This window comes from Heteronotia binoei, chromosome 11, assembly GCF_032191835.1.
Source record: "Heteronotia binoei isolate CCM8104 ecotype False Entrance Well chromosome 11, APGP_CSIRO_Hbin_v1, whole genome shotgun sequence".
NCBI lineage: Eukaryota > Metazoa > Chordata > Lepidosauria > Squamata > Gekkonidae > Heteronotia > Heteronotia binoei.
Window position 1 is genome coordinate 22,930,716 of NC_083233.1, and position 19,964 is coordinate 22,950,679.

The following is a 19,964-nucleotide window of genomic DNA, read 5'->3' on the forward strand; positions in this document are numbered from 1 at the left end:
AGAGGGAGGGCTGTCCGCCTGGATCCGCCCGCCGGGAGGGGCTTAGCGGGGACGATCGTCCCTCCCCGGCCCGCAGCAGCCCTTTCCCGTGCCGAGAAGACTCGGCGCGCTTGCCAAAAGCAGGGCAGCTGCTGGGCACCGCCAACTAGCCGCGCAGCCGTCCTACCTCTCCAAGCAACGCCTGCCTGTTCCCCCGCTTCGCCCCAGTCTCCTCCTCTCCGCTCGCGGAGCCCAGGCGCTTGCCATGCCAGACACATGGGGGCGACCCTTAGCGGCGTTGAAGCGGCTGGGCCTTGCAAAATCCGGTTGCTATTTTTTTAGGCTGGCGAGAATTGTTTTTCTTGAGCTGTGAATGTGAAAGGCTGCGGGTTGCCGGGTGTTGCGCAGTTTTTTTTGCTGTAGCGAAACAACACAAGATTTTTCCTGTCTGGGGAATAGAACAAACCTCCACATCCAGAGGAGTGAACTTCGGAATATCTGCGCTAGAGGAGGCGCCGTCAGCCGAAGGCCTTGGCCTCAGTGCCCTGTTCGCTCTCCCCCCAGGGCAGCTGGTTGCCGCCGATGATGTGAAACAGGATGCTGGACGACATGGACCCTCGAGGTCCGATCCAACAGGGCACCTGTGTTGTTATCTTCCGTTGCAGATGATTGCTATAATGCAGTGGGAAAAGGAAAGGTTCCCTGTGCAAGCACCGGTCGTTTCCGACTTTGGGATGACGTTTGCAGTGAGGATGTGTTAATGCAGCCCAAGTTGCTTGAGCAGTGAGACAGTTCCTTGCTGTAAAATACTGGGTTCAATGCTTGAGGAGGCTGGTAGAAGAGTGATCACAGCTCTCTATTAGTGATTACAGCACTGCAAAGGCTAAACTCAGACTGAACCCCAGGGCCTTAAATGCATGCAAATGATCCCACCCCCAACTCAACAGCTCTTAACTATAGGTACAAGTACTGGCTCATTGACTCCTGATTGGCCACTTCCCAGAGTCCAGGTGGCTATTGTTCTGGAGCTTCAAGCTCAGCAAAGTCTCTGGTTGCACACCCAGGAACATTCCAGGAGCAATACATAACACCTGCTCTGGAGAACACTTGCTCTTAGACCACTAACACTAGCACAGTGGCATGGGAAATTGTGGGATATGTACATGTTAACTAAAGTTACTGATAACATCAAATATTTAGAAAACTGCAACGCTCAAACCAATTTCACTTCAGTGTGGTTACCTATCTTAGAATATCTAATCGATGTTGGAGACATTCCTAAGCAAGTAAATGATTTAGGTTTATGGTAACAGTTTTGTTGAATGGTGCTTATTACATTGATATGATGCATCATTATTGTTGTAACTGTTCAGATTGACTATACTTGAAATAATAAAAAAAAGAACGAAGTTCTTCCCTTCTTTATAACAAAGTTTGAGCCCAGCAGCACCTTTAAAACCAATGAGGTCTTAAGCTTTTTTGTGCTTCGGGTATAAGCTTTAATGTGCACACACACTTTCTTATGTACATTGAAATAGAAGTTACCAGTCCATAGGTGTAGGTAGAGGGTGAGCAGCACATTAACATACAGCATAATCAAGATGTTGAACAGATTCAAGAACCCAACAGGAATAAGAAGCTCAGTGTATATGGTTACCATTTGTTTGGGTTTAATTCCAGGGGAGAACATAGTGAAGGAAATAAATATGCCAAAATTGAAGACCGATGGGCAGATGTATCCTTAATTGTGAGGTGCTGAGAGTCTCCCAACAACAACCTTCTTGAGACTGAGAGTGACTGGTGCAAATGCAACCTGCCGGCAGTTCCGAACCTTGGTCCCCTCAGCTCTGTTCCAACAGTCGGACCCCTACACTGAACTGAACCAAACCGAATTTGGAGGGAAGGAAAAGAAGCAGCACAGGGACATTTAGGAAGGCAGTTCCAGGAATATGGGGCAATAAGGGAGGAAGGGTGGAGTCATTTGAAGAAAGGAGCCCAAGCAAGGGATGGGCTGCAAACCCAGATCTGTCAATCAGTGTTCCCTCTAAACTGTGGAGACTTGTGAGTAGAAATTCTATTTTGTGAGCTACTAGCATTAAAGATGTGAGCTAGTGCCTAAATTAGTTTGCTCTGAGGCCATTTTTTGTGAGCTAAGACAAAAATGTATGAGCCAGAGACTAAAAAACTGTGACTTAACTCACAGTAACTCAGCTTAGAGGGAACACTGCTGTCAATGCCGTTGCTGAAATTGTGTGGATTTCTTTTGCTTCAGTGATTCAGGAGATTGTTTTGTGGCAGTGTTTTTCAGCCCACGAGCCGGGACCCTTAGGTGGGTCCTGAAGCAGGGTTGCCAACCCTTACAGAGCCAACATTATTGGCTGCTTTTTCAAAGGATCTGCTACTGAGGAACTTGGGCAGAAAGCAAAGGTGCTGGACCTCCTGGCTCTCTTTCCATGTGCACTGAGAGCAGCTTCTGCTTCCTGTCTGCATCCTCTCCATCTGTTGTGAGTCCTCGGCTTGAAAGCAGTGAGGTCATCGCTCCGGCTTCCACCTCTTCCTGTCACATGGTTCTGGTTTCCCATGACTTCATATCATGGGAATTGCAAAAGTTGCAATTCAGCAAGTGCTGGGTCTGGTGACCACTCTGAGACTGTAGGGTTGCCAGCTCCAAGTTGGGAAATTCCTGGAGTTGTGGAGGTAGTGTATGGGAGAGTGGACTTTGGGGAAAGGAGGGAGCTCAGTGTGGACATGACATCATAGAGTCCTCCCTCTGAAGTTGCCATTTCCTCTTGCGGAACTGATCTCTGTAACCTGGAAATAAGTTAGAATTCCAGGTCCTACCTGGAGGCTGGTAATTCTAGCTACAAGTATCTCTTGTCTGCAGAGAAATAATGTTTGTGCCCTGGACAGGAGACCTGAAAAGGCAGAAGTTTCAGCAGCAAAGGCCCTGGGCAGGACAGAGCAGGATATAAGAGCAGAAGAAGGGCTGCAATCCTAAGTATACTTTCCTGGGAACTGGGCCCATTGACTAACACAGGGCATACTTCTGAGTAGTCTCATTTAGGATTGTTCCTAAGGTTCTCTCAGACTGATTCCACTGAGAAATCTCAGGTTGGTTCAATGTGAAAATGCTATCTGTGGTGTAGGATCTGCAACAGACCCATTTGTACAGTCATCAAGCATTACAACATGAACAGGGTCCTGCTTCCAGATACTTCTAGGACCAGGATGAGAGCTGATGTGATTCACCATATCCGTTCCTGAGGCAGGATTTTGATGCAGGGAATCGATAATCCTACCTGGCAACAAACTGTGTGTCCACACACTGAGAATATGACTTTCAATTGCTTCCCATCCATCCATAGAGCAATGCAGGATCATCTCATGTAGATTTGAACAATTCACTGCAGTGTTACATTTTTGTAATGAATTAATTTATATTTTGGACTCAGGTACAAATATTCAAGTACAAATGACATGCTCCTTACACCCATTCTGAAAATAATATTTTACCATTTTTCTCTGCAATATCAAAAGACCAGCTATATCCATATGAGCCTTTCTGCAGTTTTGATTATTATTATTTTTAAAAAATCATAGAATTATAGAGTTGAAAGGGACCTCTAGGGTCATCTAGTCCAACCCCCGCACAATGCAGGAACTTCACAAATATCCCCCTCCCACACACACACACCTCTCATATTTTTATTGCTATTTTGTTTTTGCTGCTGTTGGCCTGAAGTTTCTTTCTTTCTCTTTCTTTCTTTCTTTCTTTCTCTTTCTTTCTTTCTTTCTTTCTTTCTTTCTTTCTTTCTTTCTTTCTTTCTTTCTTTCTTTCTTTCTTTCTTTCTTTCTTTCTTTCTCTCTCTCTTTCTCTCTCTCTCTTTCTCTCTCTCTCTCTCTCTCTCTCTCTCTCTCTTTCTCTCTCTCTCTCTCTCTCTCTCTCTTTCTTTCTCCTTGTGTGTGCATAATCCACTTAGGTTATTTTTATAATGGAAAGGTGGGATCTAAATCTACATTAAATAAATAAAGCAATGCATCCTTAATTGAATGTATAATCCTTTTTCTATCACTATTTCTGTGTGTATTGTTAGGGAATGTAGGAGTACAGGAACCTTTCCTAGGACCCCCATCCCTCCTGGCTTGATCGGGGGCGGGGGGTGTAACTGGCAGGAACTCCCTTTGGGGGTGAAGTGGCCTTGTTTGTGCTGGACTCTCCAGGACCTGGGAGGAAAAGGTAAGTACATCTTCTTTCTGAAGTCTGAGAGGTTGTCTCAAATTATGGGGTTCCTGCCAGTTTCAAACACTACCCTCCTTTTTATCCAGGTGGGATGGGAGTCCTAGGAAAGGTTCCTGTACTCCTAAATTCCCTAACACATCTTTTATTTGGAAAAGTGATTTTGTAGCATGGAGGCATTCAGAATAGGTACAAAGTGCATGTTTTTCAGTACGTGACTGCAGCATCCCCCAGCAATGTCACAAGACTCTGACACCTTTGTCTGGGATTCTGGTGTAGTGCCTGAGTGCCAGACTAGGTTTGCAGAGAACCAGGTTTGAGCTTCCACTCTACTGTGGAAGATAACCGGGAGATCTTGGGCTAGTTGCTCCCTCTCAAGCTAAGCTGTGAAGGTAAAATGAAGGAAGGGAGATCAATGCTGTCAGCCACTTTGGATCTCCACTGGAGAGAAGAGAAGGGAGAAAATAGAAAAATAGGGATGCCAGCCTCCAGGCGGGGCCTGGAGATCTCCCACTTTCATAACTGATCTCCAGCTGGCAGAGATCAGCTCCCCTGGAGAAAATGGCTGCTTTGAAAGGTAGACTCCGTGGCATTGTACCATGCTGAGGCCCCTCCCCAAACCCCACCCTCTCCCAGATCCACCCCCCCGAATTTTCAGATGTTTTCCAACACAGACCTGGCAACCCTATAGCAAAATAAATAAGAAACAGCAGAGGTCCCAGCAGTTGTTATGCAGCAGCTAGTCCATGCAGCCTCTTAATCCCAGCTATTTGGGGGTGTTATCAGGGCTCAGCTATTATAGGGGAAAGGGCTAAAGCATCATAGCAAGGAGCTTTGCACTGTAAAGCCATATACGTTACGGGAGGCGACTTTTTGTTGACATCTGTTCTCTACTGTTCCTCTGGGACCAAGCTGACATATGTTATCTATGGAACTGCTCTGTGTAAAAACAGCACAATTTATTCAAGGGGAATGACAATATCATATCCCCCCCCCCCAAAAAATAAAAAAAATAAAAACCACTAGAAAGGTGATATGACCATTCAGGGCTTTTCCTGGCACACTCAACTGAGCTGAGGGTTCCCTCCAGACGGTTCTTTTCAGAGAGCAGAAAGACTGTGATAGTTATTTGTGACTCTTCAGGTTTCCTCAGTCCACAAGGATCCTGGGAAACAAATTGTAGAAAAAAAAACATATCATGGAAGAGTCAATCTTGTCCTTTCCCAGCACCGAGCCATGTTTAAATTGGCCCTTACACCAAGCTCTTACTCAGGCCAGACCAAGAAGGCTTGTAGGAGACCGGCCATTCTACTCCTACTTTCTTTGACTGCCCCCAAGTCCAATGTTCCCTCTAAGCTACAGAGTCTTATGAGCAAAAATTCTACTTTGTGAGCTCCTGACATTAAAGTTGTGAGCTACTGCATAAATTGTTGTGCTTTGGGGTCATCCTTCCTGAGCTAAGACAAAAACATGTGAGCTGGAGGCTAAAAATCTATGAGCTAGCTCATGCTAACTCAGCTTAGAGCAGGGGTGTCAAACTCATTTGTTATGAGGACCGGATCTTATATGAAATTTTGTTGGACTGGCCCATGTCGGGTTGGACCGAGCTATGTGTGCACCTATTTAAGATTAGGTAGCAGAGATATAAATTTTATAAAGAACACGGACAAACACAAATATATATATTTTTAAAAAACTTTAAACATGCCTAAAACGTTAGCACTCATTGGTCTTAAAGATGCTTTCTTTGTATTTCTCTCATGGGATCCAGGGAAATGGGCAAAGGAAGCTCTGGCTCTTTCCTTCCTTCCCCAGGGGATGGGGGGGAGCCTCAGCCAATAGAAGAAAGAGAGGCATGGCTCAGGAGCTCTACTGTGTGATTGAGAGAGCCTGGCAAAGCAAGCTATTCCTCCCTCCTTCCTCCCCAAGGAAGGAGACTCCGCCAATTGAGAAAACAGAGGTTTTGCTCTGTAGCTCCTGTGCAATTGAGCAAGCCTTGCAAAGCAAGTTGTTATGCAGAAGGAAGCAAGAGAGAGGAAGAAGGAAGCAGGTGACAGCCAGTTGCTTGGGGCCCTGATTGGCGCCCTCGGGGGGCCTGATTCAGCCCTTAAACTGCATGTTTGACACCCCTGGCTTAGAGGGAACACTGCCCCCAATGCAGGCCTTGTCTCTCCTTTGTTTGTCACGTACCAAGCCAGATGTCCTAAAGTGCCCCAGCTTGTCCTTCCCCAGTTAGACTATGTCCTGTTGCACAAGCAGCCACCTATCTCTTTGAGGGGTCTTTTTGGTAGCCAGCCGCAGACAAAGAAGAAGAACGCACGAGCTGATAAGAACCGGCTGGTTTTGAAATACGGCCCACAAAGCCCCCAAGATGGCAGCAAGACAAAACATCTCCAGGGTCAAAGAGGGCACTGGAGCAACTTGTTTTTTTCGGAGGTAGGCAAACTAAGCAATTGCCTAGGGCACTGGCCTTCTGGGGGCGCCACATTGGGTGTCCCCCCATATCACTCAGTGACGTTATCAGTGCGGGAGAAGTGAGAAGTTAGCTTCGCCTTGTGGTAGGGGAGGTCACAATTTCGGTTGATGTTTTCTGGACTGTTTTTGAAATGTTAGTGAATTTTAAACAAATGGGGATTAGACATTTCCGTGGGACAAAGGAAAGGCTTTCTTTCTCTTAGACTGCAGTGATGTGGCTCACACTGTGGTTTCAAGAACAATGGTTTTGGGAGCAAGTTCTGCTGGTGCCCAGCATTTGGTGCTTGGGAGGAAGTTGGCTAATAAACAGCGTGACAGTATGGACATGTGGCTGCGCACATACCAAAATTCATGCCAACCTGTGAGTTACTTTTCAAATCTGCTTTTCAAAAAATGCCCTTGGTGGCTTTTTGTCTATGGCCAACAAGCAAAAATTCAACAGATGCAGCAGTTTCCATCACTATGCCCATGTGGAGAATGCCAGACTTTTTACCAGTTATCTCAAAAGGCTTCTATTCATTCTCCCCAATGCCCACCCCCACACTAGCTGCACTTTGGGTGTCTGCATTACTGGGGTGTAAAAAAAAATGTAAAGGTAGTCCCCTGTGCAAGCACCAGTCGTTTCCGACTCTGGGGTGATGTTGCATCACGACGTCTTCACGGCAGACTTTTTACAGGGTGGTTTGCCATTGCCTTCCCCAGTCCTTTACACTTTCCCCCCAGCAAGCTGGGTACTCATTTTACCGACCTCGGAAGGATGGAAGGCTGAGTCAACCTGGAGCTGGCTACCTGAACCCAGCTTCCACCAGGATCGAACTCAAGCAGCCCAAATTGTATGAGCAGAAAGAAGTAACACACATCCTTCGTAGCCCTGCCAGATGGAGACATCCCCAAGCCCACCCCATGGTGTGGGTCAATCTATTGTACATGGGAAAGGGAAGAATTATGTGTCAATATCTCTTCAACAGGCCCTGAGTATCAGGAAACAGGTTTTGCTGAAGTGCCCATCTGGAGATGTTAGATGGTTTCCATCTTCAAGGTGGGACCTGGAGTTCTCTCAGAATTCTAGCCAGTCTCCAGACTACAGAAACCAGATTCCCTGGAGGAAAGGGTAGCTTTAGAGAGTGGACTCTATGGTATACCACAAATTCTGCTTTCTGAAGCTATAATAAACCATAACACAAATGGTAGAACACAGTATGAATCCACTGGCACCTTTAAGACCAACAAGGCTTAATTCTGGGTATAAGCTTTTGTGTGCAGGCACTCTTCTTCAGATATTTATGTATGTCTCTGAAGAAGTGCGAATGTCCATGAAGCTTATACCTAGAATTAAACTTTGTTTGTCTTAAAGGTGCCAGTGGACTAAGGGTATGAGCATGGTGCCCCAGGCAGACTTACCGCCTGTGGCCCCCCTCTGCAGCAGCGTCCCTCCTCTGCGGAGTCTCACCCTGCCCCACTTGAGAGCTGCAGCCCGCAGCTTGTGGGGGTCCTTCCTTGGCTCCCCAGCCACCTCCCCCCTCCCTTCCCCACGCCATTTCAATGCCCAGGAATGGGCGGTGGAGCAACTCAGCTTCCTAGGCTATTTAAAGCCCAAATTTGGTAACCCCCACCCTCCCAGCGCCCTAGGCAAATGCCTAATTTGCCTAATGGCCCTGAGTGGACTCACACTTTGTTCTGTTGCTTCATACCAACACAGCTACCCAACTGAATCTGTCTACAAGGAAAGGCAATCACAGAATGACATCACATCCCTAAATTCTGCCTTCCTGAAGCATTGCTCCTAAATCTCCAGGAATTTCTCAAGACAGACCTGGTAACCGTATGCCCTTCCTGTTTAGCCAGAAAGACGAAACAGATGGGGGTCTGTGTGAAATGAAAATGCAGTTCTGAAGCTGGAAAGCCAGAGAGAGGAGCTGCTTGAAGTTGCTGCTTGAAGTGCCTTTGTGGGCGAAGGATCTCTCGCTCTCTCTTTCAGCGAGCAGATCTGCTCCTCCGTTTACAAATCTCCGCTTTGCCTGGAGATTTGTAAATTAAGCAGAGTCACCAATGTTCTCTCTAAAGGGCTACCCCTAGGAATTCTCATCGCTCAGGGACTTGGGGCGGAACATCATTAAGAAAAGGGCTATGTCATCATTAACATCATAAAAATGAGGCCAACTACTGGGACCCCGACTGAAACCCTCACCAAGCTACTGCCGTTAATTGCCAGCCATACCCACTGTACTGCCCAGGCGGTTCCTGCATTCACTTACGTGGCACAGCAAAGAAGCAGGATGACCCCTATGGCGATGGGAAAGGCATAGATCGCCCCCCTGGGGAAGGAGAGGCGGATGTGAGTCCAAAGATCATCCATGTAGTCTGCCAGCCAGGACCGGCGGACACCTGCGGTAGTGACAGGAAGGACACCTCAGCAATTAAAATGAGACTCCATTAATGAAAATAATAGGAAGCAGAAGGAACACTATGGAGCAGCGGCTGGATATGTTCCTGACTTAACCAGTTTCTAGGGAAGATCCATTTGGACCAAACCAGATGAGGCACTGGTAGGACTCTGTTTCCAGCTGGGTTTATAATGTGAGGAGAGGAGAGGTTTAAGCCTTCCCCACCTGTGCCTTTTTCTAACCTGAAGCAGCCTGATGGACATGCTCCTTGCCTGGTTATAGCAAACAGATTATGGGGTTGCCAGTCTCCAGGTGGTGGCTGGAGATATCCCACTATTACAACTGATCTCCAGGTGACAGAGAAGGTAAAGGAGATTGTGACCGCTCTGAGATTCAGAACGGAGGGCGGGGTATAAATCCACTATCTTCTTAGCTCAGGAAAAATAGCCCCAGAGCAAACTAATTTATGCCATAGCTCACAACTTTAATGCCAGTAGCTCACGAAGTAGAATTTTTGCTCACAAGACTCCACAGCTTAGAGGGAGCATTGTGCTCCCTTCAGACACACATTCCCCAAAAAGCTTCAGGTGTCTCCCTGACCTGGAGCTGGCAATCTATGTCTGTATGTTTTCCTCAGTGGAGCAAAATGGAGCTACCTGGGACTCCTTGAAGTTGGGGAAACAGTATGAGGGAGAAGTTTAATGCAGAACCCATGGGTCCCTTAGGTTTGGTATTTGAGCTGTGTTCTCCATTCTTACAGAGACTATGGGCACCTTTGGAATTTTGAGAGGAGGCGGTGAGCATAGGGTTGAAGAAGATGATGAAGAAGATGATATTGGATTTATATCCCGCCCTCCACTCTAAAGAGTCTCAGAGTGGCTCACAATCTCCTTTACCTTCCTCCCCCACAACAGACACCCTGTGAGGTGGGTGGGACTGGAGAGGGGTCTCACAGCAGCTGCCCTTTCAAGGACAACCTCTGCCAGAGCTATGGCTGACCCAAGGCCATTCCAGCAGCTGCAAGTGGAGGAGTGGGGAATCAAACCCAGTTCTCCCAGATAAGAGTCCACACACTTAACCACTACACCAAACTGGCTCTTCAGATCGACCAGATCGAAGCAGGTATACTACCACACCCACCCCTTGCCTGCCCTCACTCCAGGGGAAAATATGGGGCATTTCTTGACATCATTATGTTTTACTATAGAGTTTTGAGTGGATGCTAGAGCAGCTGGCAGTGCAGTGACATCACTACTGGTTATACAGCAGGGCCAGGACATGATGTCATGATGTCAAGGGATGCTATTCCAGTGATCTCTTCTCCTAAAAGTCCCCAAGCAGTTGCCTGCCTTTGGTAAGCACCGCCCCAGAATTCCTGCCACAGGAGAGAAGGGAAAAGGGAAATGGAACCACATAATGATTAAGGAAATCCTGGGTACTAACCAGTCTTCCTGATCACCTAGTGGGTGCAGCTATTGTTGAAGCCCTCAAAAAGTCCATTCTTGTAAGTGAAGGCTGCCAATAACAAACCTGTCATGTAGTGGCCCCACCTACTTTCTGAAAAGTTCAGCACCCATGAAGGGAAGTGCTAATGGGCACCATGGTTGTGGACCCATAGCTGAGAGAGATAGTCAATCGATCGATTGGGGAGCTGTTATTCACTCTTCTTCTAGTAGACCTAAGATGCCACCTAATACTTAGCTCTGCCCAGCACTATTTTATATATTAAAACCAGCCTGGTGTTGTACACAGGAGAGCATCTCTTTCTTTCCCCTGCCCCCATCCCTTTGTTTTGTTTTTTAAACATCCCGCCTGATGGAAGAAGACATCTGGAGAACTCAAAAAGAAGGCATCTGGAGAACTCAAGCAGCACGTTGCTTTGTGCTGTTTGAGATGGTCTCCATCAAAGTATTACCGCAACTTTTGTTGTTGGATGACTGATGACACGATTACTCTTTCAAATACTCACGGTGAACTTCGCGGCCTGGGTCTTCTTTTTCCCTTTGATTTGCTATCTCCTGCAGAGAGTGAACAGGGTCAGAGATTCTTTTTGAAACAAGCCTGGTGTGGGAGAAGCCCTCAGCCCTTGAACTGCCCTGAGAGCAAGACGCTGAAATGACCAGGCACAGCAGCACCTGAAGATGTACAGTTTCTTGCCAGGTCAGGCCCATGGCTTTCTTGGGCTGCCAACCTTCCAGCAGGTCTCACTCCTTCTCCAGATGTGCCTGCTCTTCTGGGACAAGTCTGTCTTTGAGGCCTAAAGAACATGAGAAGTATAAACATACGGGGAGAAGGATACCCATCCAACTGTTAGAGGCCACATTTCTCAAAGCAACCCCTTTCACATTGTCAGCACTGACTTCTGCAAAGAATCTTCCACATGCTGCAAAAGATTCTGACGCCTGTTTTAAGAGCAAAACTCACCAACTCCGATGAATCTCTAGGCTGTTTGGGAATTTTGAAAACAGGTAGTGGGCCCCAGCACAAAATGGCTGCCAGGGCTTTTTTTGTAGCAGGAACTCCTTTGCATATTAGGCCATATCCCTCTTACGTAGCCAATCCTCCAAGAGCTTACAAGGCTCTTAGTTCAGGGCCTATTGTAAGCTCTTAGAGGATTGGCTACATTAGGGGTGTGTGGTCTAATATGCAAAGGAGTTCCTGCTACAAAAAAAGCCTTGAGCTGCCTAAGGCTGCCAACTCTGGGTTGGAGAATTTCCAGAGAGAGGAGGAGTTTGGGGAAGGAACTCAACAGGGATGTGATGTCAGAGTCTGCCTTTAGAAGGCGCCATTTTATCCAGGGGAAGTGATCTCTGTAGACTGGAGATCAGTTGTAATCCAGCCCCTACATGCAGGCTGTCAATCTTATGCAATGGAATGCTGCATTCAGTCAGAAAACTGTTGAAAGTTTCCATACCAAGCGTCCTTCCATACCAAGCGTCCTTCAGCTATTTCTGAATGGGTGCTCCATGGAGGCAGAAAGGTGATGCCTTCTGCTCCATCGAGAAGGAAAACATGACTGGCTATTTGCTGTGGAACAGAGATACTCTGGTAATGAATCTGCAGGAAATTATGCATGTACCAGCTCTTCTGTGACTCCGACATGGACCAGTCAAGTAGGTATAATGCCACAGAGTCCACCCTTCAAAGCAGCCATTTTCTCCAGGGGAGCTAATCTCTGCCAGCTGAGGATCAGCTGTAAATGTGGGAGATCCCCAGGCCCCAGCTGGAGGCTGGCAACCCTAATTTCTACTATAGAAATATGTTTATGCATCTTCTGTTGCTGTGGGGTTGCCAGGCTATTGTGACTTCCCCAGCAATCTGCATTTGTCAGTATCCGTTTCTTAGAGCTCTGGTTTCAGAGGGCCTGTTTTCTGTGCATCCAGAGGAAATGGCTACTAAGTAGTGGTCTGAGTCTCCAGACTCCCTTTGCTGTCAAGCAGGTTATGCTGCAAAGGCGCCGTTTGTCACCGCAGAGAGGAGGCAGCCCCTTCGCGGCCCATTAATCGTTCAGTGGCACAGAGTGAAAATTTGTCCTCCTGGCACAGAACGCCTGTAAACAGGATTTGGCTCAGGACGCCAATAAGCAGGATTTGGCTTGGGAGTTTTTATTCTGGAATCTTGGGAGATGTCCGGGAATCAAGTTGCACGCCCTGTCCAGGAGATATTGGATTACAGTCCCACTGTAATGGGTCTGGTACAGAGACCAGCTGGGTCTGGTACAAATCATTCTATACCGATTCTGCCTTTGCACAGCTACAGTGGCAGATCTCAGTCCTGGAAATTATTGGCTTCTGTAGTGGTTGGTGTAAAGTAGCTACTGATTGATGTGGCCAATCCCCAATTCACATGATCCCCTCAGCCTTTTAGTCTCACCTTCCCTTCGCGATAGGGTTGCCAAGTCCTCTTCATCCCCCAGCGGGGGACAGTTGTGTGTGTGCCGCGTGCCGAAATGACGTCACCCAGAAGTGACATCATCAAAATGGCTGCGCCAGTGCGGGGCTGCTCTAGGCATTTCCGGGAAAACGCTATGGTTTTCGCAGACGCTCTAGCCATTTGGGAGGTTAAAACTCTATGGCACCTATTGCACCATAGAGTTTTACCTTCCCAAATGGCTAGAGCATCTGGGAAAACCATAGAATTTTCCTGGAAACGCTTAGAGTGGCCCCACACGGGGCGCCGCCATTTTGATGACATCACTTTCGGGTGACATCACCGCACCAGCGATGAGGAGGGAGGTTTCCCCCACTGGGCCAATGTGGTTTTCCCCGCTGGGCCAATGTGGGCCAGCAGGTTGAGAACCTCCCGGGCGGGAGATTCCCCGCCCGGATCGTGGGGTTACCCTGCTTGGCGATATGGGGATAAGGGTATTGGCCTTTGTTCCAGGACTTTGGCAAGGATGTGATTCTTACTGATTCCCCACTCCTCCACTTAACAGCTGCTGGAATGGCCTTGGGTCAGCCATAGCTCTCACAGGAGTTGTCCTTGAAAGGGCAGCTGCTGTGAGAGCCCTCTCAGCCCCACCCACCTCACAGGGTGTCTGTTGTGGGGGGAGAAAATATAGCAGATTGTAAGATGCTCTGAGTCTCTGATTCCGAGAGAAGGGTTGGGTATAAATTTGCAGTTTTCTTCTACTGAAATGCTAATAAAGCAACCATCTTTCAGTTGTTATAAACTTGGACATGGATCAAATTCAGAACCGGATTAAACCCTGTGGAGGCCCCTAGGCAGTCAAAATCCCGGGGACCCCTTTGCAAATTATCTCAGAGTCAAAGCACCCACTCCGCCACCCATGGCCCGTGCTGCAGCCTGCAGGAACCTTCTCAAAAGACCTTTTGACAAAGCTGTTGAGGAGAGGCAGAGAGAGGTAAACTTGGCGACAATGCCAGCAGCAGCCTCACCAGGCAAATCAGGCAAAGAGTGGCTCAGTTGCTTGCTGTGCATGGAGGCTCTGAGGGCTGCAAGCAGGGGGAAACGGGGGGGAAAGCCAGCCCAGGGCCCCTAAAGTCATGCAGGCCCATAGGCCAGTGCCTACTTGGCCTAATTGTTAATCCAGCCCTGTTCAAACGCCGAAATAATCAGAGAGATCAAGGCCATCTCTGGTCAAATGCCATGAGCAAGGTTGCCAAGTCCTCCCTGGACACCAGTGGGAAGGGGGGAGGGTTACTAGTTCCAGATTGAGAAAATCCTAGGGATTTGGGGGTGCAGTCTGGGGAGAATAGGGACTTCAGTGGGATACAATGCTACAGAGTCCACCCTCCAAAGCAGCCATGTTCTTCAGGGGAATTGATCTCTGTAATCTGGAGATGAGCTGGGGGATCCCCAAGCCCAGCTTGGAGGCTGGCATCCCTAGGCTGATGAGCAAACCCATGTTCTCAGGGGCCAAATCCTACCGGTCTGCAGTGATGGCAGTGATAACGGAGCCACACACAAAGAGCTCCCACTTTGCAAGCGCTTAATGGGGAGTTCCATAACTCCCACGCGGATCCAGGCAGGTTTTATGACATCAGGGTTCTCAGCTATGTGGAACAGCAGTGCTTGATGTCAAAAGGCCCTCCCCTGTCTTTGATAGCAGGATTCCGGGGAGGAAGTTGATGCAGAGAAAATAAAACTGAAACCTGAACCATGTGCTGCAACAATCCTTGCAATAGTGTTGGAAGCAATGTATGTGCCCATATCATTCAGCATGATAGGAGGCAAATTTGTGGAAAAACACACCAAATGCCTTAGAACAAGAGTGTCAAACTTGCGCTCCAGGGGCTAAATCAGGCCCCCGGAGGGCTCCTATCAGGCCCCTGAGCAACTGGCTGTCATCTGCTTCCTTCTCTCTCTCTTGCTTCTTTCTGCATCACAGCTTGCTTTGCTGGGCTTGCTCAATTGAACAGGAGCTACAGAACAAAGCCTCTGTTTTCTCCATTGGCTGAGGCTCCTCCTTTGGGAAGGAAGGAGGGAATGCAGAGCTTGCTTTGCCAGGCTCTCTCCATTGCACAGCAGAGCTACTGAGCCGAGCCTATTGGCTGAGGCTCCTCCCCATCCTGGTCCCCTGGGGAAAGCAGGAAAGAGCCAGAGCTTCCTTTGCCTGGTTCCTGGGATCGCATGGGAGAGATACAAAGAAAGCACCTTTAAGACCAATGAGTGCTAATGTTTTAAGTTTTTTAAAAAAACTTTGTGTTTGTCTGTGTCCATTATAAAGTCTATATCTCTGCTACCTAACCTTAAATAGGAACACACACAGCCTGGCCTGACAAGGTCTCATTTATGTCAGATTCGGCCCTCATAACAAATGAGTTTGACACCCCTGCCTTAGAATTTCTCACAGCTGAGGTTAGTGGAGAGCATTATATGCTATTAGAAGCATGTTTTCCACAAAGTCATCATTTTTGTGGGAAACTTAGCTTTCATTCTTGGGAAAAGCGGTTCGTAACCCCTGAGGGACACCACGAGAAATCTGAAATACAATTATCTATAAAAGCCACAGCTAGGACAGAGTTTCTGTAAGCTACAGAATTGCTCTTTATTCCTTGGGGCTTACAGCCCCCATTGTCCTGCTGCTGTTCCTTCACTGTATCAGATATTCCAAATTATGAGATGACCCAAATATCCAAGCCAGAGCCCTTCTTTCACCTTCTGAACACAGCATTGCACAGTTTCCTTGGCAGGTTGTATATTGTGTGTGTGTTAACAGTCACACCCAACAGGGCTGTTAAACCTTTAGAAAGACGATGCAGAATAGATGGATTTGGCTCCTGATTTTCTTCCTCTGCATAGGTTTGTTTTCGGGTTTTGTTTCATTGGCTTCGAAGGGATCAGGATTGTTAAAGAGCCTGCCAAGCTGTCAGTGTGCAGAATAAACCAGTTTGGATAAACATGTTTGAAGAAGAGAGCGCTGGAAGTCCAGCTAGGATTATCAACTCCTGGTTGAGAAATTCTTGGAGATTTGGGGGGTGGAGCCTGGGAAGGGTCGAGTTTGGGGAGGGGAGGGAACTCAGCAGAGCTGCCATCTCCTTCAGAGGAACTGATCTCTATAGCATGCAGTCACCATTTTGTGTGAATAGAACAACACACTATTTTTCAGCTTCGGCATGTGCAAAAATCCATGCAACAACCTGGGTTTCTGGTTGCAGATACTGAAACCGGAAAATGCACATTCTCTATTCACACAAAATGGTGGCCGTATATATAAAGAGGATGACGGATAGCACAATCTCTTATACAAGGCTGGGTCAGCCAGATTGTAACAGCTGAATGGGACTCGAGAGGTGATAGAACAAGGGTACGTGACAAGTGGCAGCTGCAGAAAAATGCAGTTTAGGGCCAGCCCAAGGAACTTTTGATGCAAAAAGGCTGTGTGTCTTTGAAGAGGCAGGAAACAAGAAGCAACAATTTCCCAACTCCATTCTGGTGGAAGCTGTGCTGATTGCTACATGGTGCCTTTGTGAATAGAGAGATAGCACCCTTACACTGCAATCCTATGCTGAGTCATTCCAGTCAAAGCTCATTCATTTCACAGGGCTTAGAATGGAGCAACTCTGCATTGCTACTGTTGGCAATGGGGTGCTTGGCATTGGTGTCTGTTTGCAAGACTTAATTTGGACCAAGGCTTCCAGAATCCAGAGACTGGGACTCTCAGGTCTGGAACAAATAGCACTGCCATACCAAGGAGAGTGCTTGAACATGTGCAGAGTGCTTTTCTGTCACCACTAAATCATTACAAGCCAGTTTGAAGGGCAGGACTTTCAAATCAGAAAACATAATCGGAGGCCCTGTAGAAATAAAATCACTACTGATGTTTTATGGGTTGCGGGGGCTGAATCCCTTCTGTCACTTCCTCCTGGGAAATCCATAAATGCACACAATTGATTTATGAGGTCTTAAGAGAGCCAGTTTAGTGTAGTGCAGGGATGGCCAAACTGGCTCGGGAGCCACATGTGGCTCTTTCGCACATATCATGTGGCTCTCCAAGCCCCCACTGCCCTGTCAGCCAGCTTAGAGAAGGCATTTCTCTCTTTAAATCACTTTGCCAAGCCAGCCAGCTGCTTGGAGAATGCATTTGAAGTTAAAGTTGCTTTCTTTCCACCTCTCCCTCCCCCATCAATTTGCCTTCCTTCCTTCCTCCCTTCCTTGTGGCTCTCAAACCTCTGACACTTACGTCTTGTGACTCTCAAACATCTGACATTTATTCTATGTGGCTCTTATGTTAAGCAAGTTTGGCCACCCCTGATGTAGTGGTTAAGTGCATGGACTCTTACCTGAGAGAACCGGGTTTGATTCCCCACTCCTCCACTTGCAGCTGTTGGAATGGCCTTGGGTCAGCCATAGCTCTCGCAGGAGTTGTCCTTGAAAGGGCAGCTGCCATAAGAGCTCTCTCAGCCCCACCTACTTCACAGGGTGTCTGTTGTGGGGGGAGGGGAAGTAAAGAAGATTGTGACCACCCTGAGGTTCTGCGATTCAGAGTATAAGGTGGGATATAAATCCAATATCTTCTTCTTCATTAGAGTGGCTAACTTTTAAACTTATCCCTGTAGCTGTCCCTTTAATACCAGTTTGATCTGCCAGCAATTATCAGGTGATGTTATTTAACTTCATGCCATGAAAAAGTTTAGCTGTGCATTTCTACTCACTAAATCTCTGTTCAAGGAACAGTACATGTTTTTCCCTGTTCATTTGGCAGGATCTCTTTCCTGAACAGTATTGCTGCAGAATGAAACCATCATCAACAAGCTGGGTTTTAGGTGAGCCACCCTAAGGGTTCACAAAACCCTTAGAGCTCTCCTTTAAAGGAGAAACAAAGTTAAGGAGAAATCCTTCTTTGCATCTTTAGGAGCTGGTAGAGCCTAGCAGCTAACAGAATAAACTGTGATCTAGAAGGCTGCCAATTAAAATCTCATGTCAGCCACGAAATTACAGGGGCCTTAGGCAAGCCAGTTTCTTTGAACTTTAGTCCACCCAATCTACAATTTAAAGATAAGGGGCCTACATTACAGGGTTGTGTGATAAGCAACAGGGGGTTTTTTTGTAGCAGGAACTCCTTTGCATATCAGGCCATACACTCTTGATGTAGCCAATCCTCCAAGAGCTTACAGTAGGCCCTGCAAGAAGAGCCGTATAAGCTCTTAGAGAATTGGCTACATAAGAGGGGTGTGGCCTAATGTGCAAAGGAGTTCCTGCTACAAAAAAAGCCCTGAGCGCGGCTGTATATATACATGAAATACTCTGAATATTGAACACATTACACAAAGGCTAAGTGTTATTATCAAATCCGTTAGTAAACAAAGTACACTGGGCCTGCAAGAAAACAATTCAGAAATCCCATCTACATATATACTATCCACTTTGAATTCTATACGCTTTCAGCTGTTTGAGCCATTTCCCCGCCCTCCTGCTCCCTCTTTAACCTCTCAACAGTGCTTGTCTCTTTTGTTTCCCTTTGATGTATGCCTCTTGCCTCCCCAAGAATTCTGAGGCTGTCCCTGGAACTCTTAAGAGATTATGGAAAATAACCATGAGCCAGAAAGAGCCTTCGCTTGCTAATTAATTATTATCAGCTAATAATGCTGACTCTGTTCGCCACAGGGACTTTAAATGCTGAGGAAGCTCAGGGATCAGTCAAGGGAAGAAAAACAACAGGAGAAAGTACACACGGCAAGGAGACAAGAGCTCGTTAATTACACGGCGCTGTCCTCTGACTGGAGCGCACAAGATTGAAATCTGCCAGCAGGGAAAGACACAGGAACGGTAATATCCTGAGAGGGATGGACATATCTTTTGCTGGAGGAAGATTATTGGAAAACAGTGTTTACGATGATGGAATCAGCTATTATGAGGATGCCGAGAGGAAGAGGGTTTTTTTCCTTCTGCCATTGTATATTCCTCTGGGTCTCCACACTGCTAGCTACCAATCATTCACGCATTATATTTCAAGAGATTTTTCTTCCATTGTCCACTCCGACCCCTTGGATTGATGAAAATGCACCCTTATTGGACACATGTATTCTCAAAGGCAAGCTCCGCTGAACTCAGAAGGACTCTCCTGTGATCATGAGTGCAGCATAAGAATCAGAGAGAAGGAAGACAAGTAATATATCATCATTCAACGGTGCAGGATCATGATCCTAAGAAAATCCTGGATAGAAGAATGCCCAGCGAGTGTGTTGTCATATTTCTTGGTCGTTTTAATTTGCTGAAGTCACAAAAATAGTTATCAAAAATATACAGGTTTCATTTGAGTGTCATCAATTTACAAAAGTCGCATTTGGCCCCACTTGGGGGATTCCAGGTCCTGGGAAACTTCACCTTCAAGGCAAAGGCAGATTCATCCGTGCTCAACCATTTGCTGGGTGTCGCAGCCTAAAAATTCTGTCCTCAGTGCAATGCGCTGATTCCAGCTGAGCGGGTGTATTCTTAAATACCTGGCAAAGAGTGGGGGATCCAGAAGATTCACAACTGGGCTGAAGTAGTCTTGATTCCCCTGGAAAATCTGCAAGGGAGACATGGTTGTTCTTTATTTAGGCCTCCTAAGCAGCCAGGAAAAGAGTTTAAGGTAATCAGAAGCTGGAATGTTTATCAGAATCCAAAGGAGCCACAGAGACAATCAGTGGGAAAGAACAGTGCATATTTTGTATGCAGAAGTTCATGGGTTTACTTTCTAGCATCTCCAGTTTAAAGGATGTCAGGTGGCTGAGCTCTAGAAACACCTCCTGGCGCAGGAGTTATGATTGCGCAGACCAAGATGCAACATAGTGATATGAATATCAGATGGACTACTAGAGGAATCCTAGGTTCAGATCCTTGCATGGCCATGAGCTTACTGGGTGTTCTGCTCAAAACTTATTTCTAAGGTGCAGGAGCCTATGAGTTGGATTGCAGCCTTGCTGGAATAGGATGAAGGAACC

General features: G+C 47.0%; 1 protein-coding gene across 1 annotated transcript in view; it reads right to left on the minus strand.

Moving 5' to 3' along the window:
• Window positions 1–18,594: 18,594 nt before the first annotated feature.
• LOC132578927 (coagulation factor VIII-like) overlaps window positions 18,595–19,964 on the minus strand; it is a 31,042-nt gene continuing 29,672 nt past the window's right edge. Inside the window, exon 12 of the mRNA XM_060249095.1 lies at window positions 18,595–19,549. Coding sequence (XP_060105078.1) covers window positions 19,385–19,549 — 165 coding nt within the window. The 3' untranslated portion in view covers window positions 18,595–19,384. The remainder of the gene's footprint in view (window positions 19,550–19,964) is intronic.